Genomic DNA, 26,130 nt, shown 5'->3' on the forward strand with positions numbered 1-26,130 from the left:
ATTTAATGATGAACGATTCTTCTTCGAATATATAACTCCTGAGACACTCGTCAGTGTACTAGAAGATAGAGAATCGCGGGTCACTGGTCCTGACCACTTGTCCACATTCTTCGTAGCCAAAGGGTTGGAAGTAGTTTTTCCATGCCTATTAGATCTTTACAATCTTTCTCTATCTTCTGCGCAGTTCCCGGAAATGTGAAAGCGTTCGTTCATTAGGCCAACCCCCAAAGGTAGCGGGGCTCCAGCCCACCTTTCTGACCTCAGACCGATATCATTGTTATGTAGCCTCTCGAAACCGCTTGAGAGAATTGTTTACCTGCAATTGTCAAAATTTCTGGAAAGGAACGGCGGGTATGACTCGCGTCATACTCGAGTTATCAGTTGAACCTGAAGGTTCCTTTATCAAGTTTATTTATCAGCTTAAAAAAGCAGGTAATAACGTTTCATATGTTCCCTTCACCGGAATAGGTTATCCGACGACATTATTGGAACAAAATGTCGGCAGATCATCGGATAACCTTTAATCTCACAAGAGATATGGTTTTTTTTTCTACCCACTGGGTGCCAAAAGGTCAAAGATCAGATGGGAGTTTGTTTTATGTGACGGTTGTATAGAAAATACTTGACGCCTCCTTTCATAGTTCTCTCAACCTAGAATTTTTCTTTTCCATCTTCTGCCATTTCTCTTCTAGAATGGGTTGGCGTACGTATTGGAAAACAATTTCGAGTCGCATTCCGCGACGGCTGCGAAATACGTATCCACGCGCCTATATCCATATATGTGTATATATGTATATAAATACACTGTAATATCGATTTTATCAAGTAATCAGGTTTTTAATTCATTACGCCAATTTTTTTTAAGGCTGTCGGCTCATAAAAGCCTCACGTATTTTTTTTACTTGCATTGATTTAGATAGATAGATAGATAGATAGAGTTTTATTGGTTCTGGAAATAAAGTCCCTAAGGACCAGGCAGTACATTAGATAGTTGAACAGATAACATTCATTATGACATAAGTAGTAAGCAGAATATTGTGCGTATAACAAAGAGAGCGCAAGTAAGATTAGGCGTAAAGATAAGGCTAAAGCTAGGAAAATTAGGAACTAATACAGAAGTAACTAATACTAAAAACTAAGACTATGACTAAGGAATACAAGGGTAGGCCTATCAGACCGAGTCATTAGCCTGCTCTAATGCAAGCAGGTGTCGCAGGAGTCGCATCTTGAATATAGGGAATGATGAAGTGTCGGTGACGGACGAGGGCAGACCATTCCAAAAGTGTATGCCGCTAGCTAGGAAGGAGTTCAGGTAGGTCGACGTTCGCACGGGGGGATCATGAGCGAGTCCATTCTTCCCTTCAGGGCCCGCAAGTCCTCTCTGCATCTCGTTACGAGGGAGTCAGCGAGGTAGTGAGGGTTCCCTGTGTGCACTAGGGAGTAAAATAGGCAACCTAAAAAGTAGTGACGTCTATTTGCAACTGTGAGCCACCCAAGCGAGCGTCGACCTTCTGAGACGTGTTCCCACCGTTTGATTAGAAGGACAAAGCGAACTGTTGCATTAAGTCCACGTTGTAGCCGAACATTGAGCTCTCCGGTAATATCGCATAGGACCACGGAGCAATAGTCAAAGTGCGGAAGGACAAGGGTCCGGGCAAGCCATGAACGCGCCGATGCATCGAACAGGTGAATAGAGCGGTATAGTTGAGTTAGTGAGCCAAAGACACGGCGCCGAATCGCGGATACATGTTCGCCCCAGCCAAAGGTGCTGTTAATAACTACGCCGAGATAGCGTCTGGAGGTAACGTAGGCAATGGGTCTGTTAAGAATGCAGAGAGCCGGGATGCAGGCAAAGTCAATGGCTCCAAGGTAGCGCGCCTAGCCGTTGGTATATTGAAACGTCAGAAATACCAGAGTAACGTTGAATCGGTCTATTAGTCGTGCTCGCTAATGATTCGTCAGTCGTAATTTTCACGATTTTTTTAATTTCGGAAACTGCACGGAATTTCCTGGTGAAAAAGTAACGGAAGGCTTCTCTGGTATTTCATGTGCGATACTTATGCACAGATGAATGACTGTCTACGCTTTTAAAAAAAATAGTTAAAATTCCTACCGTATCGAACTTTTACCTCTTTTTAAATAAATTCGTATAATAAATGTATGGATGAAAATTAAAGACTCGTGTAGCATTTTGAAATGCATTGTTCAAAGTGTTGACCGAATTGACCAACCGCCAACAATGCGGAGCCATTTGTCGTGCGAATAATGCTTCCGAGGTAATGAAAATCCATATACGTGATTGAGAGTCTTTGATAAAAAAAAAAAAGTTAAAAAGTGAGCGATTGATGAGAAACCAATTTCTCGCTCGGTAACGTTGACAAATATGAAACGCCAAAAAGGGTCGATAGGCGAAGAGTTAACTATATACTTTCGCCATTCTTCTTTTTGTTTGTTAGTTTTTTCTTTGCTTTATTTTAATAAAAAAGTTTCTTACATTAATTCTAATTCAAAAATTTACTTTTTCCATGTATAACATTTTGTGGCAAATTATTTTCGTAATTATTGACTGAAAATATATTTCAACGATTCTTAAACTCGTCCTGGACGAGATACAGTTCCAAAACACTTGTCAAGCCCACAATTTCTGGTTTATTACAGACAAAGTCCAAGTCACGTCTCCAAAGAGAAGTGAAGTGTTCTTCGTTAGCTAAAATATGCAAAGTTTCCCTTTGAATTTCATTTATAATGGCAGTCCTTATGTCCTCCAAGTTACTACCGGTCGCAGCCGTCGCGCCCACTTTTGTCTTCTACGTGAGGGAGCCATTGTCGTTGGCGCGCCTTGTGTACTCCCTACGATGGGAATTACTTTTCTTCGACCGAAAAGTTCCGGCTGCGAATAAAATTCACGGGAAGAAACTAACGGCGATAATGGTCCGTCGTAGAGTCCCTCTAGTAAAAGTCCGGCCAACGGTGGGGCTTGTTACTGATTGGCTCCGCCATATTATGGGCTCTTTCCGGAATAGAATGGTGTGTGTGAATACGTATATGGGAGAGATTCGCATTGTGTAGTGTGGGTAGTGTTAAGCCCTGTATGGCGGGTTGCCTGTACTTGGCGCGAGACTCGACCGAGTCTCTTGATGATAAAGATTGATAGTTTGAAAATCCGCGCGCAATGTCATGGTGGCGCCAAACAAGTCCTTAATATGGCGTCCCTTCCGGGTGTTGGCCGGACTCTTACTAGAGGGACTCTAATATCGTGTGTTTTATCGAGGAATAGTCCAACGGTATGACTTTTGTAACGGCGTATTAATACGAGTATTGTGAATCCTCCCGAGGATCCAATTGGCTATCTAAGGGCACTACTTTTGATTGTTAGTGGGGACGCGAGTCCCAGCCCTGCAGTGAACTTTGCGGGTAGTACATTCTTGTCTGAGTTACCATCGTGGTCGGGTGCGAATTTTGTATCGTCAGTAGTTTCAATAATACCGGTAAGAATTGTGTAACGAGTCACGAAATCTTTTCCATACAGCTAACTTTCCTATCGTTTTCGTGTTCGCGTTTTTCCCAGGGCCTCCGCCTATGGATGATTTCAGTATCGCTAACGTGGATAAGATTCCGTGTATCGCCTATATTTCTTTAGTGAACTATTATTTCTTGATTTTGTAATATTTTCTTAGCGCAAAAGTCTCATGATCCTGGAGACCTAACAGAAAGAATAGGCGAGTTCTCGATTGACGAGGACGCGTGTAGTGTATCGTGTTTCTCTCGCTTCCCGAGACTTCACGTATCATCGCGTGTGTCCCGCTTCACGGGAGTTCACGTATCGTATACGAAAGTTTCGCAATAGAATTACTTTAGAGTTTGTTTGATTTGCCTAAATTGTTATCAACTACATTTATTTGACTTGTTTCGAAATTATTATTTGTTAATTGTTGAAGTTCTCAATCGTCCTAAATAAAAGGACACCTGTTATTGTTTTCTATTCCGAGATTCTCATTCTCCTAATCAACTCCCTTACCAACACCTCGGTGATCTCTGCCCCTCTACCATCTCGTGAATTATCTGTGCTGGTCGGTGGCACTCTCTCCATCCCTTCTGGAATTTTTTTGCAGATTTCGTATCGTGACGCAAAGGTGCGTCTGGCGCCCAATCGGTCTTTTCCGGTATCGTATTCCAGAAGGATAAAGGTTTATTATTTGTCAACGGAAAATCAGCTGTTTTGCTACAAACGGCTCGGGTAATTAACTTCGGTTATAACTTTAAAAAAAATTTTCATCACAACATACATATATTACAGTAACTAGGACACTAAAAGCCTCATGCAAATGATTCAGCAATATTTTATTATGAGAAACAGGGTGCTTTTTTAATGTGAGTCCCTTCGCCTCTCACAGATAGATTTTCTTATAAAATATACATTTATACATTTATATAATACATATATTACCGTCGTTTAGTTGTGAAATTGAATTTTGGTACTTACAGGAATAAAAAATAAAAAATGTATAATCTAAAAAAGAATTTTTTCTAAAAATGGCGTCGGGACGCTCATCGCATCGATAGAAAAATCTAATGGCAGTCATCACACATAAGTACAGATCAAATCTTTCCCTGTTTCTCTCCCTTCCTCCCTCTTCCTCCCGCTATTCCTACGTCAAAGAATCGTAAAGAGGCCCGAAGCCTCGCGTCGGCTTATCCAACGGAATAAAAAGAAATCTCGCATCCGTCGGTCTATAGCGCCGAGAAGCCATAACGTAGACAAGGTCGGACACTGTCGCTTTTCTCTTGGCGATGATCCTGGTAGCGCCCGTGACATTGTTAGACGGTAGTCGTCGTGTTCGTGAGCCTCGGTATCGGTATCCCCGAGCGCTTGATGAGAACGTTCCGACCGTTTTTGTCCTCTGATCCCCAGTGCCAATGGAAGGTACGTATTAGGGTGTTACGAAAGTCTTTGGAGAACAGGCAGTAAATGTAGAACGTTATAGAGTAGTTGATCACCTCGAGAAGATTTGCCAGGGCTCGGAAGACCTGCGGAGAAATAATGTCCGTAGCAGGAGACAGAATCTGGGCGAAGAAGAGACAGACGAGGAAAGAGGGTTGACTTCCCCTATACCGGATCACGGTCAACAACAAAGGGAAAGATGGGGAGTCTACCTATACACATATACAGACACAGGGAGAATTATTAATATCTCTAATAATATGAAAGTGCGATAATGAATGTCTTTACCTGATAAGGATACAGACTAAGATTGCTCTCGCTAACAGTCACATTGAGAATGACCATAGGACTGACGCAAACCAGAAAGAGGATGCTGGTGCTGCCCAGCAATAGGAGCAATCTCCTCTCCTCGGCGAAGGTTCTGTGAGCCTCGTCATTACTCGCGGTCCTCGAGAGCGTCGTGCTCCGTCGACGCTCGCAGGATCTTCTGTAGGCTATCATGACCCGTAGATTAAACCCGGCCAGCAGAATGGTCGGCGCGACTTTAAAGACGATTTCCAATACGACTTTGTATACCTGGGAGAAGTAAATTCGTGCTTTCCGTGTATAACCATTGCTGGTGCATCCTGTACTATGTAAATGTCACGTGGGTCTGATTACCTGATAGAACAAGGAGTGCATGAAGAAGATGTTGTCTCTCTTCTGATAAATAAACGGACCGGCAGACGTTAAGAGACAGGTGGTTATCTCGCCACGAAAGATGCTTGGCAAATAGATCAGGAACGTAGTCAAAGGAATGAGGACTAGCATCAGAGTTGGTGATCCACACAGTGGCCTCGTATGTTGTCCTGGATAGCAGATGCTTACGTAACGTTCCATTGTCAAAGCAAGGAGCATCATTACTCCCACACCTGGAAATTAGTATAGGCTTTACTACGGATACGAATATGGTTACTGGATTATCTTGAGGGCTAATCACGTAATAATAACGCAAACGTCTTCCGCCTTTGAGGTTGATCGTGAGCAGACCTTCAATTTGGCTTTTATTTCCGCTCGAATATACCTGGACCATTTTTTGATGCTGCGATGAGAAAAAAAAGTATGTATCTCACCGAGGCAACCGTTTCCCAAAAATAGTTCGAAGTGTGCGTGATAGAAGGCTTGGGTCCAGTTGGTCCATCTTCCCGTTTCCTTGTGGATGAGAACCCTTAGAGAGAAAGGGATGCAGAATAATATAGCTAGCAACGCAGCCGCTGAATATCCTGTAACAGAGGAATACGGATCAAGGACATTGTTTGCACACGTAGTTACTTAGGTAAAGCAGTTTAGGTAATATTTGGAGAACATTCAATATGCTGAAAATTTATTATTATCTCGATTGTGCAATCTCACCGATACGGAGATTTTGTTTGCTTTTTGGGTATTTCTCGGTGAAATTTTTATTGCGTGTAAATCGTGCGAGCACATCTGCTCTCATCCCGCGAGATATCCTGGGCTGCTAGAAGGTTGTGCTTGGAAACGTGTTGACTCCAATTAGTACCCGTATTTGACTAACGCGGAATTTCGCAAAGATAATTAAAGTACGTGACTTTGCTTGGCCTGGGAAATGTCTAAAATTGCGTAGTTAATACGATGCACTAGGAACCGAATGAGAACAGGAGTTCAATTTTTTTGTACAATCAATTATAATTCTAGGAAAATATGTAACTGGGATAAAGCAGAAAAAGGAACAGTGATAATTCGAGTGGGATTGATACGGTAAAAGGATATCGGTTGAAGGCCAATAAAAGAAATGGGAAAAGCAAGAGAAAAAACGGGTGTTGAAATCCTATGTTCATTGTAGTCGGTTATTTCGCGATTTAGCGGATAAAGTCGGGTTACCATAAAATCCAAATCGAGTGGGAAGGATTGCAGCTCACAGACGTGACGGCGAAAACGAAGGAATAGGTGGGAGGTGACGAGAGGAGAGCAGCGGCGGAAGAGTGTAAGGAGATAAAAGCAATAGGCGACATTTGCATGAGAAAGAAATCCGTAGACAGAATTATTGTGGTGCCAAAGGGAACTCACTGTTGAGACTGGGTGCCTGAGCTGCCTACCGATACCTAAATTCGCCTGTCCTGAGTGTCTCCATTTACTTTTAATGATTTTACCTTATTCTGAAGCCCAGAGCTCCTTGGGAAGCATTAAGAAGCTGGGCTAGTCAAACGGAAAGTCTTGAAATATTTTATTTCATCTTCCACGCTTTTTAAATCTGCTTGCTCGAATGTCTCTCTGTTTGTCGATATTTCAGTGTTCCATGGACTAATATTTACACCGAGTCCATGAAAATTATATCAGGGGTAGGTAAACGACACTAGCAAAAGGATTTTCCACATTGCAGGCTCCACGTAGTTAGCCCCTCATCTATAACGGATTTGAACGATTTTTTTTGCAATCGATTTTACGACGTTTGTAGGTGTTTAATATTGCATCCACGACGTTTGATAGTTCATCATTTATTTATAATATTAAAATTAATTTTCTAGGGAATTTTTCTTTAGGTTAGCCCCTCATTGAAATATTTTATAATCTAATCATTTTTTGCTCATATCCAATCGTTTGTAGGTGCTTTATATGTCATTGGTGATATGAAATAATTGATTCTTTAATCGTAAATAATGAAAGAAATTTTATCTAGGGAATTCCATAAACAGCACCTAGCGCGCATGCGTGAAGACTTCAATATGTCAGATAACTCACATTCTTCACGTACTTATGTGTATCTTAATTGTATGGCGTATATCATTTTAGTGAAGATTATATTAATGATTTCTTTATCATGTGTTCCTTAGGAAAAAAAAAGAGTGTTCAGAAAGTGGACACACAAAACGGCGTACAATTGCTTTCCTTTTAAATTGCCAACATTGAAAGAGTGATGAGAAATTACAGATATTTGAAGTTGAAATTTGCTAGAAATTGTTTTCAAATCAGGACAGGTATGATGAGCTTTTAGATAACGATGGTGATAATTGTGTTAGCACAAATTTTGGATCTCTTATGAATACTGGTGATATTGAGGTAGAGTTTGAAGCAGTTATTATCTACAGAGAAAAAAATACTGTGCAATCAATTCTCGGTTTTCTCATTAAAAAGGTAATTTTTCTTGTCAATTTATTGAACTTGATGCATATTGCGTACAATGTCATGCATAATTTGTATTTGCTGACAGAAATGGATGCTCAAACAACAGATAAATATGTATGTACAATCAATGGTTCTCGAAGAATGGTTAGATTCTTTTTTGGATGCTCAATGTGAATGGAACGTTGCCTTTGTTTCTACATAAATACTGTTACCTCCATCACAATTGTAAATACATATTTCGTTTATTATAGTACTTTGAAGTATACTCGGATAGTTATGTATTTCTAGTATTTATTAATAACATGATTGTACAACAAATATAAACATCTTCTGCAAATTCTTATGCTGCATTATATTAGACTTCTCCCTAAGCACCTTCAATTCTGCTCTTTTCTTTGCCAAAAGAGATACCGGTGTCCACAGGTAATGTGTACAGTCGCCTAAAAAGCAAAGGGAAGAGTACTACTATAGAAAAAAAATAAAAAATCGTTTCAATTTAAATAATAGCTGACTTATATTGGTAAAGAATTCCAATCAAAGATCTTTAAGGATTGGTATAAATTCTTTGATGAAATGCTAAAATCCAAGGTGAAGACTATATTGAATACAGTGGTTCTCCGCAACACTGGCAAACAATAGAATGACCTCTTACATTGGATAGCATGCATAGGTCAGCACACAGCAGCTACTGCGGATGCTTCCTCATCAGATTTGCAGCTAACTGATCTATTTGTTCGTAAGTAGTTTATGATGTGTAGTCATCATAATCTTCTGTAAGAAACATGGATGATATATTTTCTTAGAGATTTTAACGAGTCAAATCAATCACCAATGGGTATTTACTTCTTCGTTAATGTTACCGTTAATTATTTGCATTAAATAAAGTAATTAGCCAATCGTTACACCAAGAAAGCATAGAAAAAACCTGTGATTGACTTACGAAAACGACATAGCAAACGTCCACTGTCAACATCCTATTGGACAACGACACTAAGGCGTCCGTTCTACAGTAAGTGATATGACGTTGATGTTTGTCGTGATTCGCTTCTACGAGCCAATGAGAATAATTTTTTTTCTCTACTTTTTCGCTGTTACGATTGGCCTTTAAAATTGTTTATATTTCCACCATGCAGGGTTGAAATAGAGTTAACCAATCAAGTTAGCTTATTCCGCTCAAATCTCACTTTCAATTGGTTAACTCTATTTCAACCTTACGCGGTAGAAACATATAAATGAGATGTTTGTCCTTGTACAAATTATTTTATTGATAAATACTATAAATACATACCTATCCAAGTATACTTTTAAGTACTAGAATAAATTAAATATGTATTTACAATTGTGATAGAGTTAACAGTATTTATGTAGAGATAAAGGCAACGTTCCATTCACGTTAAGCATCGAAAACAGAGTCTAACTATTTTTCACGAACAATTGATGATACATGTTTATCTATTGTTTGAGCATCCATTTCTGTAAGAAAATACAAATTATGCATGACGCTGTACACTATGTGCATCACGTTTAATAAATTTACAAGAAAAATTACCTTTTGAATCAGAAAACCGAGAACAGATTGTACAGTATTTTCTTCTCTGTAGATAATAACTGCTTCAAACTCTACCTCAATATCACCATCGTCATTCGATTGCATTTAGCGTATAACCTTAAGAGTACTGCTCGACCTTTCTTTATAATGATTCCTTAATTATACAATTTACTGAATATGAAATAGTGAATACTAAACTGTAAATATTTCAGAACTAAGAAAAGAGCACTAATAAATATTTGATATCTCGGATTGCAATATTTAATAATATACAGATGAGTACATGCAAAATCTGATTTGACTTATTGAAGTCTTCACGCATGCGCGCTAGGTGCAGTTTATGGAATTCCCCAGATAAAATTTCTTTTATTATTTACGATTACAGAATCAATTATTTCATATCATCAATGACATATAAAGTACCTACAAACGATTGCATATGAGCAAAACACGATTAGGTTATAAAATATTTGAATGAGGGGCTAACCTAAAGAAAAATTCCCTAGAAAATTAATTGTTATGTCGCGGCCTAGTGATAAATAATCTCACTAGAATTGAGCGGCGAATTCAAATGTGGGATTAAAATGGAATTACGATTTCCGTCTCCAAATCAGAATACAATGCTTTGAAATACTCAGTCTGCCAGTAACGCATAAATAAGGTATATTCTAAACAGTGCGGAGAAAGCTTTCTAGCCTCTAGACGTGCATAAACATATGGACTACAAAGAATGTAGGCATGGGCCATTTGTTTATTGCTATCCTAACCGAGTGAGTTTCTGAGGAACTCTCACTCCTGGCAATAAATCAAGTCACTTGAGAGGATCGACGGGTTAGCGTAATATTCGGTTAAGGGATGACGCTGTCCATGTGCTTCCCCAAATAAACGAAGGATAGGGTGTGCATGAGTCCTTTGTGCGTAAGGCAAGGCCCTCGATCTTGGGCCCGGACAGCAAGGCCCCACACGCTGGGCCTCCACAAAGGGTGTACATACACATGAATGTGTATGAGTGCGGAAGCATGCATGAGAAGTATGAAGGACTGTATCCCTTGAGATCCAGAAGAGCAGTTCGATTTCTGGTCTTGAAGAGTCTGGTCTTCGAGTCTATATCGTAGAGTCAATTAGCTAGATTCAGTTAAGATAGATTGGTTTAGACTAAATCACATTATAATTAAAGTAAATAAAGTTAGTTATAGTGCTCTCCAAAAGCACGTGCATTTTTATTCCTAAAGCCTTTATTCAGTTGAAAACCCATAACATCACCGTACTAGAAATCAACATATACTATACAGAGGATTGAACACCGTTAGAGTGCTCATCCGAGCTTTGATGGCTAACGAACCCACCTCGCCAGATTCACGCAGTTGAATTTGCCGCGAAAACGACAGTTGGAACAATCAAAACATCATTGGATATGAGCAAAAAATGATTAGATTATAAAATATTTGAATGAGGGGCTAACATAAAAAAAAATTCCCTAGAAAATTAATTTTAATATTATAAATAAACGATGAACTGCCAAACGTCGTGGATGCAATATCAAACACCTACAAACGTCGTACAAACGGTTGCAAAAAAAATCATTCAAATCCGTTATATGGATGAGGAGCTAACTGCGTGAAGCCGGATCCAATGATATGGAAAGCACAGCTGGTAACATTGCAGTTACCGATCGAGCCTGAAATTATTTTACCTCCAACGCATGGAGCTTGCGACGAGTTTGGCTCCACGTAGTTAGCCCCCCAGCTACAACAGAATTGAATGATTTTTTTTTTATATTGTTTGTAAATGTTTGATATTGCATCCACGACGTTTGATAGTCCATCATTTATTTATAATATTAAAATTATGTGACGTCCTGATCGTCGCCACTGTCGTTTTCGCGGCAGATTCGACTGCGTGAATCTGGCGACGTGGATTCGTTAGCCATCAAAGCTCGGATGAGCACTCTAACGGTGTTCAATCTTCTGTATAGTATAAGTTGATTTCTGGTACGGTGATGTTATGGGTTTTCAACTGAATAAAGGCTTAAGGAATAAAAATGCAGGTGCTTTTGGAGAGCACTATGACTAACTTTATTTACTTTAATTATAATGGGATTTAGTCTAAATAATTGACTCTACGATATAGACTCGAAGTACAGTCTTCAAGACCAGAAATCGAACTGCTCTTCTGGATCCCAAGGGATACAGTCCTTCATACTTCTCATGCATGCTTCCGCACTCATACACATTCATGTGTATGTACACCCTTTGTGGAGGCCCAGCGTGTGGGGCCTTGCTGTCCGGGCCCAAGATCGAGGGCCTTGCCTTACGCACAAAGGACTCATGCACACCCTATCCTTCGTTTATTTGGGGAAGCACATGGACAGCGTCATCCCTTAACCGAATATTACGCTAACCCGTCTATCCTCTCAAGTGACTTGATTTATTGCCAGGAGTGAGAGTTCCTCAGAAACTCACTCGGTTAGGATAGCAATAAACAAATGGCCCATGCCTACATTCTTTGTAGTCCATATGTTTATGCACGTCTAGAGGCTAGAAAGCTTTCTCCGCACTGTTTAGAATATACCTTATTTATGCGTTACTGGCAGACTGAGTATTTCAAAGCATTGTATTCTGATTTGGAGACGGAAATCGTAATTCCATTTTAATCCCACATTTGAATTCGCCGCTCAATTCTAGTGAGATTATTTATCACTAGGCCAATTCTGATTTGGAGACGGAAATCGTGATTCCATTTTAATCCCTCATTTGAATTCGCCGCTCAATTTTAGTGAGATTATTTATCACTAGGCCGCGACATAACAAAATTTTATCTAGGGAATTCCATGAACAGCACCTAGCGCGCATGCGTGAAAATTCAATATGTCAGATAACTCACATTCTTCACGTACTTATGTGTATCTTAATTGTATGGCGTATATCATTTTAGTGAAGATTATATTAATGATTTCTTTATCATGTGTTCCTTAGGAAAAAAAAGAGTGTTCAGAAAGTGCATACACAAAACGGCGTACAATTGCTTTCCTTTTAAATTGCCAACGTTGAAAGAGTGATGAGAAATTACAGATATCTGAAGTTGAAATTTGCCAGAAATTGTTTTCAAATCAGGACAGGTATGATGAGCTTATAGATAACGATGGTGATAATTGTGTTAGCACAAATTTTGGATGTCTTCTGAATGCTGGTGATATTGAGGTAGAGTTTGAAGCAGTTATTATCTACAGAGAAGAAAATACTGTGCAATCAGTTCTCGGTTTTCTCATTAAAAAGGTAATTTTTCTTGTCAATTTATTGAACTTGATGCATATTGCGTACAATGTCATGCATAATTTGTATTTGCTGACAGAAATGGATGCTCAAACAATAGATAATTATGTATGTACAATCAATGGTTCTCGAAAAATGGTTAGATTCTTTTTTAGATGCTCAACATGAATGGAACGTTGCCTTTGTCTCTACATAAATACTGTTACCTCCATCACAGTTGGAAATACATATTTCGTTTATTCTAGTACTTTGAAGTATACTCGGATCGTTATGTATTTATAGTATTTATTAATAACATGATTGTACAACAAATATAAACATCTGCAAATTCTTATGCTGCATCATATTAGACTTCTCCCTAAGCACTTCAGTTCTGCTCTTTTCTTTGCCAGAAGAGATACCGGTGTCCACAGGTAATGTATACAGTCACCTAAAAAGCAAAAGGAAGAGTACTACTATAGAAAAAAAATTAAAAATTGTTTTAATTTAAATAATAGCTGGCTTATATTAGTAAAGAATTCCAATTAAAGATCTTTAAGGAATGGTATAAATTCTTTGATGAAATGCTAAAATCCAAGGTAAAGACTATATTGAATACAGTGGTTCTTCGCAACACTGGTAAACAATTAAATGACCTTTTACGTTGACCTGCGGGTCGGGTGCGCGTGCGAAATCTCGGAAATCTCCGTCACGGGATCATCTCCGAGAACAATAATTTTGCGAGAATCTGCAGTATCATTAAAGATGATATCATGCAGAAACTGGACCAGATTGGCCGGCGCGTTCGGAAGTTATGGCCATTTAAGTGTTTTCACTTCAAGGGGGTGTAACTCCCCCTAGAGTGATCCTACAGGGGTTCAATGCAGGTGTTTTGTTAATGCCGAAGGATGCTCTCTTTCGTGCCCTAATTAGAAATATGCATTTTCTGCCGGAACTACTAGAACTCGAATTTTTCAAAAAGTTCCAAAATGCACTTTTTCACTCCAACGCCTGTTATTCGGCCATTTTGTATCCGATCGGGGTAAAACCTTTACCATTCGAACGGGAAAGAAATTTCCTACAAAATTTGTTTTTGGTTTTTCGAAATCTGTCATATTTTCACAGAAATGTAAACAAATTTAAGTGTTGCACTTTAATTGGACGTTACTGTATAGTAATACTACACGTGAGAATCTGGAGCTGTTCTTCATTTCATTTTTTGTTTTAATGTGCCACGGTCGCAGCGTGGTCTGATTAAAAAAAAATTTAATAACGCTCGCACGTATGGCAGGCTGTTTCACTTTTTAATAGTTTAATACTATTTACCCGAATAGAAAAGCAGTAAAAAATGAGATGAGACAAATAGTATATCTGCTTAGAAATTTTTAGTTTCATACATTTTTTTGTAGCCTCATTCAATTTAGCCAATTTTTTTTTATTCATGCCTACGGAAATATAATTTTATTTTTAATATTTCGAACTATCATTATGTTCTACCTCGACGTAATTTTCTGATAATTCGATGTATTAAAAATATTGTCTTTACATAGCCTTGAATGATAAAAATTAAATGAAAAACAAATTCCTCACCAGATACATTATTTGTTTCATCTCACTATAGAAAATAATTGGTTCATTTTTACATGCTCATCATTTTATGCCCGAGATTTATAAGTGCATTTTTTGTTTTTGGTAATTTTCCGTAATGCCTTCTTTATCCGTCTGAATATTATTTATGCTAATAAAAAATGAGACAGCTTGCTATAGGTGTTTGTCACAGGCAGAGGCTCTAGGGAAGAAGAAACGTTCCCTGTTTGATGTACATACCAATTTATTGCATGTATACGATGTAATATAATACAATATTTGTAGACTAATATAATCATATATTTCAAGAATCTTAAGTTAACTAGGTGAACCAATAAGCATAGTTGATAATTAAGAAAAAAAAAGGGATGAGACGTAAGTTTCGAACTCGAGATTCTCGGACGTTAACCCAGCACCAAGCACGTACGCTACCCAAGAATCTTAAGTTAACTAGGTGAACCAATAAGCATAGTTGATAATTAAGAAAAAAAAAGGGATGAGACGTAAGTTTCGAACTCGAGATTCTCGGACGTTAACCCAGCACCAAGCACGTACGCTACCGAGTCATTGTGCTGTAGAAATTGGAAACTTTATATTTCTGTAGTTAACCACGTTCGAGGGTTTGTTTGAAGTTTTATTTGCTCACTCTATTATTTACAAAGCTTCATATGGATATTAAGGGAATTAACATCGGCAGAACTGCTTCGAGGGCCCTCCGCTAAGGTGGCGCGCCGAAACCAGAGTAAAATTGAGACCACCAAAAACAGGCCCATTGGCAATCTCCCTACTCATCTTTGGTACAACGGTGTATGCGTGGGTTTACACCATTACATCATGATAAACTATTGACTATCAATCGTTTTGTCGATCCTATAAAACGATTGGAAGTAAAAAAAAGTTTGTAATATAGTCTAATTCAACGGACACACCGATCGAGGAATCGATTGGGATCCTTGATTCGCATATGGTTTTTCTCATTTTTCTTGTAAACGATGGGCTATCAAACGTTTTTAATAATTAATTCGCAACTATCAAACGATTTTGCATCGATTGAGCTCCGGAAAAACAAAATCCGGTTAGAAACAAAAAAGTGCCGGCCAACGTCACACCAGATTTTGATTTTGATTTTCTGAAAACACTAATGACTATCAAACGTTTTTACAAGACTATCAAATACTATCAAACGATTGGAATAAAAAAAGTTTAAAAAATAAAAGTTGGTCGGCCAACTTCACCCAGGTGGTGGCTCCACGTTGGTGCCATGGAGATTGCCTTGCTCTCAAGGTCCTCGAAAAACATTTGGCGCCGAGCGAAATGTTTTAGTCAGTTCTTCCGACGCGAAACGAAAAAATCTTGATCAGACGTGCGGACGTGCATAGTGTTAAAAGGAGAGCAATTTACTGTATAAATATAAATATATATTATTCATTAATATAATCTTCACTATAATAATATATGCCGTATAATTATTCGTTAGCATTTTTGGTATAACCTTAAGAGTATTGCTCCCCTTTCCTTTATGATCATCCAGTTAATTATACAATTTAGTGAATATTAAACTGTACAATTGTAAATATTTCATATCATCAATGACATATGAAGCACCTACAAACAATTGCATATAAGCATAAAGCGATTAGGTTATACAATTTTTTAATAAGGGGCTATCCTAAAGAAAAACTCCCTAGAAAATTAATTTTAATATTATAAATAAATGATGGACTATCAAACGTCGTGGATGTAATATGAAACACCTAGAAACGACCTACAAACGATTGTAAAGAAAATAATTTAAATCCGTTATAGATGAGGGGCTAACTATGTGGAACCATTGGATCTCTATTAATATCATTAGTGCAGAATATTAATGGATTTTCATTAGCAAAGAATTCTTAAGAATATTCAAGGACACAAGTTAATTTATACGGCTTCAGGATTAAAAGAGGAATAACAATTGACTGGAATCAAAGTGGGATACATCTTTTCCCCATTCGAATTCGCATCGTATTAGGCTCATCAAAGTTTTGTACGGTTTCGTGACAAGAAAAGGAACGAGAAAGTTTGTCCATTAAATTGGAATTGCAAATTGCAATTTTTATGGGACTTGACCTCGACCTGTATTTAAATACAAATCGATTATCAGTTATAACGACTTTTTGTTATTATTAAAATATTTCCAAATAGACTATCACGATTGTCTCGTAATATCTGTCTTTTACGTTCAGCAAAATTCATTGTGTTTTTGTTAAATTCCCTAGACGAAGGAAAAATCTCGTGTCCTCCACAACAACAATACGAAAAACATGAATCATGTCCCTGATACAAATAATTAATTTCCACAAAAACGTAATAAATCATGAAATACATTTGGAAAAGAAACCGAGAGCGACGTTAAACAATAAAAAATGTTAAAAATCAAACTCTACAAATATAGTACGCCTAAAATTATTTAAAAATCAGTTTTGTGATTAAAAACATTTAATCAAGACGCAATTTGAACTTTGAAAAGATCAAGTTTCGGCTGGTGTCCCATCCTGTGGCTGACTGTATAAATAGACCGTCGATAAAAAATCTTTCTTGGCGCCCATATCAGAAGGCTGATTGATACACAAAAGTATAGAAGATTGGCTTTAGCATTTGGCTTGATTTCCCAGCAAGAAATATAACCAGTGGGCCATAAGTATCGACACAATTTAAATGGTGTTGAGCTCAATTAAATCCTTTAGCCCTTTTATCCGAGATATGTCACTATTTTCCATCTTCATTTTTTTGAATCATGTTATTAATGTTGAGACAGGCTTTCTTTCTTCCTTTTTAAAATTAACACTTTTATTAAGCCTTCACCTAGCGCGGCCTGGGTCAGTGGCTGCTAGGGCTCTAAAACAATTATCTTTTACGTTGAGCGCCAATTGGTTTATAGACAAACCAATAAATCCTATTACGAAGTGCAATGGCTAGTTAATTAGAGAAGAGGTTCGAATTAGGTGACCCAACTCATAGTTTATTATCTCCTTGTTCAAACGTATGTATTTTACAGGCCTCGTATTATTCTATTGGTCTATCCTTTGGTACGCTTTACCGACGTCGCTTTTAGAATGCTCTCAATCAATTGGTTATCCCACGAGTACCGTTGATGTCTCTCGAGCTCTTTCCTCCGAGCGCTTACCCGGGAGACTGTTCGTGCTACCTGTTGCGCGCCACGTGGTGGGAATCTTAGGAAGCAATAATCCTGCGCACGCGCCCGAGGTCAGCCTTCGATTTATGTGTTCTAACAGAGGCACAGACTTCTGTATACTACTAGACCGCTAGCTTCTAGTATCCTGTCATTGAGAGAAGTGAGGAAAAGTTTTTGAAGTGGTGGGGACTGGTCGCCATCTTTTGTAGGGTAAATTTGTGAGTGGGTTATTGTATCGGTGTGACACACGACACTATTCAGTGGGGCAGGTGCATCGCATTGGCATTGGCGCGTGTAGTTAGTGATTATATCCAGCAAAATACAAACGAGGTTGAACTGAAAGTACACTGAAAGGAAATGATAAATAGAAATCATAGAAATAGCATCATCGAATTGAATAATGAATTCAACATTAAAATGGAGTCCACGTGCGAGTTCGGCTGGTATGACGTCACGCAATTTAAAAAGTTTCCGATGCGTGAGAATTGCGAAAAATCAATTAAAATTTCTGGTCGCTTGAACATTATTACGTTTCTTTTGATCGAATTTGATTGATTATTTTCACCGAGTTTCCGCACAAATGTATTTCCCATTTCCATTTGGAAAACTCGTTTTGAAAAATAACTTGGAATGATATTAGAGTATTAACAAATCTATTATAAATCCATGAGCCTATATGAACTCATGAACCCATGAACCCAGGTTTCCATGAAAACTCTGAACCACTAACCTATTCATAAAAGTCGTGTTCAATGAACCGATAAACATGATAGGATTTTCCATTTGGTTGCTGTTCACTCCTTATACTAGCTGAATACTCGGATAGCCAATGTTCCAAGAGGGTGGCAGTGCTACCATCCCCAGAAGGTAGTCTGTAACATTGGCACTCGTCAATAAGGTAAATTCTCCACGTTTGAAATTGCGTTCGGGGGCAAATATGCATGTACAGGGTGTGACGTTTGTATGTATTGTAACGTGGCGTCCGTGGGACGGCCAGTACATAAAAGCATGGGGCGCATGGAGAGCCGTGCCGCTTACGAAAGCCGCCGAGAGAATGCCGACGACGCCGGAGGTTCGTGGCGAGATGAAGCCGAGGAGAGAAACCAGCAGCGCCGAATCTGAAGATCGGGCAGGTTCGGGGTAAGTTCGGCGCCGCCCGGAGACTGGCGGGCTGTGAGCGCTGAAAAACGAAGAGCGGACCGAGGCGCCGAGGAAGACGGCCAGAAAGAGGGGCCACTTTGTGTTGAACCGTTTAACGGAAATTGTCGCAAGTGAGAACGCGGATTTTTAGTTGTGTGGAAAAAGTGATTGAGAGTGATTTGGACTGTTTTCTGGCGAGGAGACGATTTGGCATTTTCCCCCGGACTTCGATTTTTGTGCATCTGGTGCAACATCCCGGGGCAGGGAGAGAGAGAGAGAGAGAGAGAGAGAGAGAGAGAGAGAGAGAGAATTCAATTTATTTGATCAGGGCCTAAATCCCGTAGACCATAACATCATATAGTAACAATTTAAAGAATGTAATAGGTATAATATAAGTCAAACTCAATTATAGTAATAGACTATAACATAAATCTCCACATTAAGTAATATATAAAGCAAAAATATGTAATTAGTGAATAGCACTCGTAGACAAAAGAAAGAGCTATAATTAGTTTACCCTAATTTCGGTAAATGTATGCACATATACTATATACATATATACACTCTACTAAGTAGGTGACACTAATGAACACAACGATAAGACTAAGGTAAACAAATAATACTATAAACTTATTACTAGTTAGAGTAAGGTATTACTACATGACTTAATTTTAGTTGTACTGAGTGTGTCCGAGTTATTGATCCACAATTAAATAGTCACGCAGTCGTGCGCGAAAAGTGGATTTAGAGGGAGCATCTCTGACAGTGGTTGGCAAGGAGTTCCAGAAGAGAGCTCCACTAACGTGAATTGCATGTCTATAACATTCGGTGCGATATATGGGTACGATAAGGTCATCGTCCCTACGTCGGGTTTCGCGAGACACGTGCGTAAGAGGTGAAGTGATAAGTGCAGATCTAAGGTACGTTGGACTACCAGTATGTAAGACTTTGTAAATAAGGTTCTCGAGTAGAAAAAGTCGCCTTTACCTAATTTTTAGCTAATTTAACTGGCGAAAGAGAGAGAGAGAGAGAGAGAGAGAGAGAGAGAGAGAGAGAGAGAATTCAATTTATTTGATCAGGGCCTAAATCCCGTAGACCATAACATCATATAGTAACAATTTAAAGAATGTAATAGGTATAATATAAGTCAAACTCAATTATAGTAATAGACTATAACATAAATCTCCACATTAAGTAATATATAAAGCAACGAGGAGGAAAAAATCCAGGGACGACTAGGAAGAAGGCCTAGTACACCAGAAGCTTTGGTAAGTCCAGTCAGAATAATCAATCCCGCCGACCGGGGTTGAAGTGCATCCGCCGGTGCAGCGCGGCACGCGGAGTGGGGGGCCGCCCCCTCCACATGCTCTCGCGATAGAAGATTGAAACCACCCGCGAACGGACAACACGACTTCCGCGACCGCGTCCCTCATTAGGATTGTATCGAGTCGCGTCCGCTAATAACACCCGACTGTACTCGTTTATTTAGAGGGAAATAAATTGCTATTGTTGAAATTAAATCCCACCGTGTGAATTATTTCGGAAAGGCCGGCCAATTCCTGTAGATACTTGCCGTCTTCACGTTCCCCTCTACCACGTGTGGATAAGAGCTAGCGGGAAGAGCCGGTCGAGAGGACTCCTGGAGATGACGTGCCGCGGATTATAAATTAACACGTTCAACCCGGTGTGAACCACCGGTGGTCCACACGTAGTTTGCTCCGTCTGAATACCTAGCCTTAAAAAAATAAAAGTATTTTACTTACATGTATATATTGTTATGCCGTGAGGATGTTATAAAATAATCTTCAACACTTTTAATAATACTAAAATAGCAAAAGCAAACTATTTTTTATTGTATCTATGTTTCGTTAACAATGGCACTATTTTATTCTATTTTCCTTTCTATGAGTGGACGATGCTCACTCGGAGCCTACCGTTCGACGACTAGCTCTTTGTTGCGTCTAAATATTGAAGAGCTTCTACGCCTTAGTACAATCCTTGCTGACAAAGGGTTACTTATCGTGTGGTACTAAGAATGCTAACCCAGTAAATAATTAAGTAACGCTTAGGTGCATAACAATATATATATATATATTTCACAATTCGTAAATAAAGTTTTATAAGTATTTTATAACAATTTCATGCAACAATCTCTGACTTCAGACTCAAGCCACTGAAAACAGAAAAAATAGTGAAACAAACAAGCGCCGCCAGACGAATAAACAACTGTTAATCTCGAGCCCCCCGACCACGTGGACTTCGAAAAAATGCGCCGGGTTGAACGTGTTAAAGGCCCGATGCGTCGGGCTGGTGCAAGGATGCACCTGGCGTCCATGGGATCCGCGGGATGCCACGTTGGGATCAGAGATAGAGCGTAGGCAGGAAATGCGTTACAGTATATATGTATATGGATATTCCATATATGTATATGGATATTGCGATTGGTTCTCTACAAAGAGAAATATTATCCTTTCTTCTTCCAAGCAAAGGAAGGTTGTTTCGAAAAGATCACATTTTCTTACGCTGATATTCCGACGTGACAATATCGGACGTATTGGATGCCTTGTAAGTCGAACAGAAAAAAAGACAATGCGCAGCGGGGTGCGTTGTTCTGTCGTATAAAAAAGTTTGAGATAAGAATTACATATAAGGGAAACTGCTTGGGGATGAATATTAATAGAAGCATCGCCTATATAATATTTATTTTTATAAGAGGCATCTGATGCCTTCTATTATTGTACATATCATGATATACCAGGAGACATAAATTTCAGTTTGCCTGAAGTTTAGAAAAAAATAAACTGGGGCTAACGAGGGTGGTTGATAATAGTACATTATGATACAAGTGCGGAAAGTTTGTAATTCTTGACGAGTGTGCCCGCCCGAGCGAGGCGAGGGTGACAAACGTCACACGAGTATCATAGCCCACTTGTATCATAATGTACTATTATCAACCACCCTTGTTAGCCCCAGTTTTTTTCTGACTTGGTGACGTCGCATTTGCATTCTGCATAAGTGTAAACGAGGGTGTAAGGAGGAGTGAAAAATTCATACGTCACGAGCTCTAAATGCCGCTGGTCAGAATTTAGTATCGCAGAATGAATTTTACGCATAAAATCTTTTTACAATTTTCTAACTGTCCTGTACCTGCTATTATGGGGACCATAAGGCGTTACGTTGGTTTGCGGTGAGGGATGCCAAGAGTCAAGAGATTTTAAGAAAAATAACGAGTCGAAAAGATAATAAAAAAAAATTGAAAGACCACAATGGAGATATCGAGGAAAAATTTACGAGAGGTAAATGCGCTTCGTATCCTGGTTAGGTACTTTGTACGTAACTGTAGGTGGAGTACCTAGAGCAAGTACAAATTGAGCACAATTACTTTGTTTCCCCGACCATTTGGCAGTAGATTCGCGATAACTACCGTATACAGCCGCTATATAATATATATAGGGATATTCGAGTAACACGCACAAACTGAAGTTGATTCTACATTAGGAATCAAATGGAGATGCTAACTTCAGTTGGTACATTTGACCTGAATAAGTCTGTGTATACTGTAAATAACTACTGTTCGCATACTGTGACAGAGCTTAGAGTCACTGTATACTTAGTTTCGTATTATCTTTTTTTTCTTTAACGCCCATCCGGTAGATTCTGCTTCCTCCTAATTTGCGCACGGCAACTCGTTTGGTGGATGTACATAATTCTTTTGCATGAAAGTAAAATAAAGCGAGTGCCACGAGTATTTGCGAGGACGAAACTAATATTCTCAAGCGTGGGTATTTGCGGCCTTTGCGGATAGCCTTAAAGCGAACTACTTACTGCTCTAATCCGAGCTTTTTATAAGCCGCTCATGACAAAGAGCAAATGTGGACCGGGAAATAATAATGGGGGCAAAGATCGAGTGTGTCTATTGTAGGCATCTTAATGTAAACAAACCGCAACGGTCGACTATTTCCTAGAACATAGCAACGTTGCCTAGCTCTCGCACGTAGGGCAGAAGTCTCGATATAGGAGGGGGAAGTAAGAAGACAAAGCAGTAGTCGTCGCAGAGACGCTAGGGCGTAAACACAGTGTGTGCTTGTAGAAAAGAAAGAATAAAGACCGTTCTACTTATGAAGACTAGAGTTCGATTCCTTGTTTCCCATCCAAAGTGACTACAGTTTTTCAGAAGTGGGATTCGAAGCGAGTAAGACGCGGGATAACAAAATACGGGAAAAACGCGTTTTGTATCGCGGGACAATGAACACGTACCAAAGTTAAGTGAAGAAAACACGCGCGTGTGTCGCCGTAAGAGAACTATCGTGAATACTGTGTGTTGTTTGCGATCAGTCGGGAATATTCGGTGCTGGGTGTCGCGAATATTTTGCTGTGTGTTAATCGATAATTACCGAGACTAATCCGAAATTGAAGCTTGGTGCTAACTATTTGCGGTTGCAGTCGATACGGGTAATTGCTGTGTGAAAAAAAAAAAACCGTGGAACGTGACAATAATTTGTTTTACTGTGTGGAAAAAATTCGTGTGTATCGTTACACGGACAAACAAACATTTTTAGGATAGGTGATTATAAAAATCATAGTGCCACTAACTCCGGAGGAAGTGTCTCGATTTAGTGGAAAGACAAAGAAGCAATAACAGTGCGCTGCTGCGTGCAAAAGTGCGCGTGGAGAAGAAGAAGAAGTAAACTTTCTCTGGCGGGCCGGTCAAGCGATCGCGTGAAGTGTATCAAGATGGCAGCCAAAGAACCCTCTGAGTATACTGTCGCCGAATTGAAAGATTTTCTTCGTGAAAATAATTTGTCAGTGGTGGGTGCTAAAGCCGAACTGATAAAACGCTTGACAAGTTTTGACGCGGCCATATGGGAACGTCTTAACGAGGAACGCGAAAAACTGGTCGAGAGCATTGGGGAGCACGAGGAAAATGCATCTGAGTCGGAGAACGACTATCATGAAGGCGTCGAGACTATAGTCCAGGTACATGGTACAAGGAATGCCCCAACGGAGAATGAGTTAATACGCCGAGAGAACGATGTAAGCGTATTCATACTGTAAGTGCTGTAGTCGATCCTGGCTCTCCGGTAAGTTTAATAAGAAGCGAGTATGTACCGATGAATTTGCGCGAACCTGTACCGCCGAACAGTGATCGTTTTTGCGGGATGAATAAGTCAGTTGTTCACGTGTTAGGTACATTCACGAGAACTGTGAAGGTTGAAGGAATCGAGATAGAGATACGCTTTCTAGTAGTTCCTAAAGAAACGATGTCGTGTGTCGCGTTACTTGGGCGTGATTTTTCCAGAAATCCGTTGATAAGAGTCGAGTTAGGCGAAACCATAAAAATTGCGAAAAACTACATCTCGGTGGAGGAGCTCGATACCATCACACAGATAATGATGATTAATTATGTCGAGTCACCATATCAAGTTAAAAATCAACTAAATATTAATCCGAAAATCGGATTTGAAATATCAAAAAAATTGCAAGAGTTGTATGAAACCGAATATGTTTCGAAGTGGGGCTCTGACGATCAGGAACCTGAACCGGAAATGGTAATTAGTCTAAAGAACGAGCAACCAATTACTTTCCGACCGAGGCGTTTAGCTTTTTCTGATGGGGAGAAAGTAAAGAAAATTCTTGACGATTTGCTGGAAGAAGGTACGATAAGGCCGAGTAAGTCGCCATATGCTAGCCCGATCGTACTTGTGCGAAAGAAAAACAACGAAATAAGACTTTGTGTTGACTATCGCGAATTGAACAAGGTTACAGTAAGAGACAATTTTCCAGCACCGCTTATCGACGATCATCTCGATCGTTTGAAGGATAAAAAGTATTTTTCTAGTCTCGATCTGAAAAACGGTTTCCATCACGTTAAAATGTCTGAGTGCTCTACAAAGTACACATCGTTTGTAACACCGTTTGGGCAATTTGAGTACCGACGTATGCCCTTCGGGCTGACGAACGCGCCGCGTGTATTTCAGAGATTTGTCAATGGAGTTTTCGAGAAACTGATTCGCGAGAACAAGGTTTTGTTATATCTCGATGACATTTTGATAGCTACGGAGAATCTTGACGAACACTTGGAAATTCTCAAAGAAGTATTTGAGACGGCTAGAAAGCACCACTTAAAATTTCGACTAGACAAGTGTTTTTTCGTTCAAACGGAGATAACGTATTTGGGATATGTGATAAATAAGAATGGTGTTCGTCCTAGTAAAGAGAATGTCGATTCAGTAATGCATTATCCGGTTCCGCGAAATGCGAAGGAGGTCCATCGATTTATCGGCTTAGCGAGTTATTTCAGGCGATTCATACCTAATTTCTCAATAATCGCAAAACCATTGTACGATCTCATAAAAAAAAACGTTCCATTCAAATTCGGAGCAGAAGAGCTCGATGTTTTTGAAACCTTAAAGCAAGCATTGTCCTCTGAACCGATTTTAGCAATCTTTTCGCCACACCTCGAGACCGAGTTGCATTGTGATGCAAGCGCGAGTGGTTACGGAGCGATACTATTACAAAAACAGAGTGACAAAATATTTAGACCAGTGTTCTACTTTAGTAAACGAACGACGCCGACAGAGTCGAAGTATCACAGCTTTGAACTTGAATGTCTCGCTGTGGTGTATGCAATCAAACGCTTCCACATCTACCTCGCTGGTATAAAGTTTAAAATCATCACGGATTGCGATAGCTTTCGTCTCACGCTCAGTAAAAAGACAGTGAATCCTCGAATATCTCGATGGGCATTGTTCTTGGAAAATTATGATTACGAAATTATCCATCGACCCGGTTCGCGGATGGCACACGCCGATGCGTTGTCGCGATGCCATAGCATCCTCATTTTAGAGGCAAACTCATTCGAGCAAACATTGTCGATTCAACAGGACCGCGATGAGGAGATCCGAAAGATTCGTGATAGACTCGATACCGCCGAAGATAAATATTATGAAATTAGAGATGGCCTCGTATACCGTAAAAATAAGAATAAGATACTGCTCTTTTATGTTCCATCGTCTATGGAAGACAATGTGATTCGCACGTGTCACGACGATATTGGACATGTTGGTATTGATAAGGTAGTAGATAATATTAAGAAAGTCTACTGGTTTCCGCGAATCAAAGAAAAGGTAAAGGCGTACATTTCGAATTGTTTGCGTTGCATTGAATTTTCGCCCTCGAGCGGAAAACCGGAAGGACACCTGTACAGTATCCAAAAGGATAAGCTACCGTTTCAGACAATCCACGTGGATCACTGTGGACCTTTGGAGAAGACCGGGCGTGGTTACCGGTATATTCTAGCGATCGTCGATGCTTTTACGAAATTTGTTAAATTGTTTCCGTGTAAGTCTACGACATCGGAAGA

The 26,130-nt window shown here is 39.4% G+C and overlaps 1 protein-coding gene and 3 long non-coding RNA genes across 8 annotated transcripts; 2 read left to right on the forward strand and 2 right to left on the reverse strand.

The window, feature by feature from the left end:
• Positions 1-4,331: 4,331 nt before the first annotated feature.
• LOC107269106 (probable G-protein coupled receptor B0563.6) lies at positions 4,332-7,532 on the reverse strand. 4 transcript variants are annotated; one of them, XM_025086365.1, is made up of 6 exons: positions 7,093-7,532; positions 6,055-6,204; positions 5,603-5,853; positions 5,231-5,518; positions 4,999-5,154; positions 4,332-4,901 (listed from the first exon to the last, which is right to left on the reverse strand). In XM_025086365.1, the coding sequence occupies exons 3-6, from the start codon at positions 5,840-5,842 to the stop codon at positions 4,650-4,652; spliced, it is 936 nt and encodes a 311-aa protein (XP_024942133.1). In that variant the 5' UTR covers positions 5,843-5,853; positions 6,055-6,204; positions 7,093-7,532; the 3' UTR covers positions 4,332-4,649. The 4 variants fall into 4 exon arrangements, with proteins under 4 accessions (XP_024942133.1, XP_024942135.1, XP_024942132.1 ...); XM_025086367.1 differs by lacking the exon at positions 7,093-7,532 and adding an exon at positions 7,010-7,080; XM_025086364.1 differs by lacking the exon at positions 7,093-7,532 and adding an exon at positions 6,335-7,003 and having other exon boundaries at positions 4,681-5,028.
• Positions 7,533-7,653: 121 nt separating this feature from the next.
• Positions 7,654-8,406, forward strand: LOC107269128. The gene is made up of 2 exons (XR_001537984.2): positions 7,654-8,074; positions 8,151-8,406. It is a non-coding gene; the product is annotated as an uncharacterized LOC107269128 (long non-coding RNA).
• LOC107269127 lies at positions 8,340-9,993 on the reverse strand. 2 transcript variants are annotated; one of them, XR_003060078.1, is made up of 4 exons: positions 9,615-9,993; positions 9,354-9,538; positions 8,718-8,836; positions 8,340-8,505 (listed from the first exon to the last, which is right to left on the reverse strand). It is a non-coding gene; the product is annotated as an uncharacterized LOC107269127 (long non-coding RNA). The 2 variants fall into 2 exon arrangements; XR_003060079.1 differs by lacking the exons at positions 9,354-9,538; positions 9,615-9,993 and adding an exon at positions 9,006-9,330.
• Positions 9,994-12,481: 2,488 nt separating this feature from the next.
• Positions 12,482-13,220, forward strand: LOC112494549. Its single transcript, XR_003060080.1, has 2 exons — positions 12,482-12,889; positions 12,966-13,220. It is a non-coding gene; the product is annotated as an uncharacterized LOC112494549 (long non-coding RNA).
• Positions 13,221-26,130: the final 12,910 nt, after the last annotated feature.

The sequence above is a fragment of the Cephus cinctus genome, unplaced genomic scaffold, assembly GCF_000341935.2.
Source record: "Cephus cinctus unplaced genomic scaffold, Ccin1 Ccin1_scaffold0606, whole genome shotgun sequence".
NCBI lineage: Eukaryota > Metazoa > Arthropoda > Insecta > Hymenoptera > Cephidae > Cephus > Cephus cinctus.

Coding starts and splice junctions, on each gene's coding strand:
- LOC107269106 (XM_025086363.1), bottom strand. CDS start 6,419: ATGAGAGCAGATGTGCTCGCACGATTTACACGCAATAAAAATTTCACC. Junction 5,519..5,602: donor TGCACTCCTTGTTCTATCAG/GTAATCAGACCC, acceptor TACTTCTCCCAG/GTATACAAAGTCGTATTGGA. Junction 5,155..5,230: donor TTAGTCTGTATCCTTATCAG/GTAAAGACATTC, acceptor ATATGTGTATAG/GTAGACTCCCCATCTTTCCC.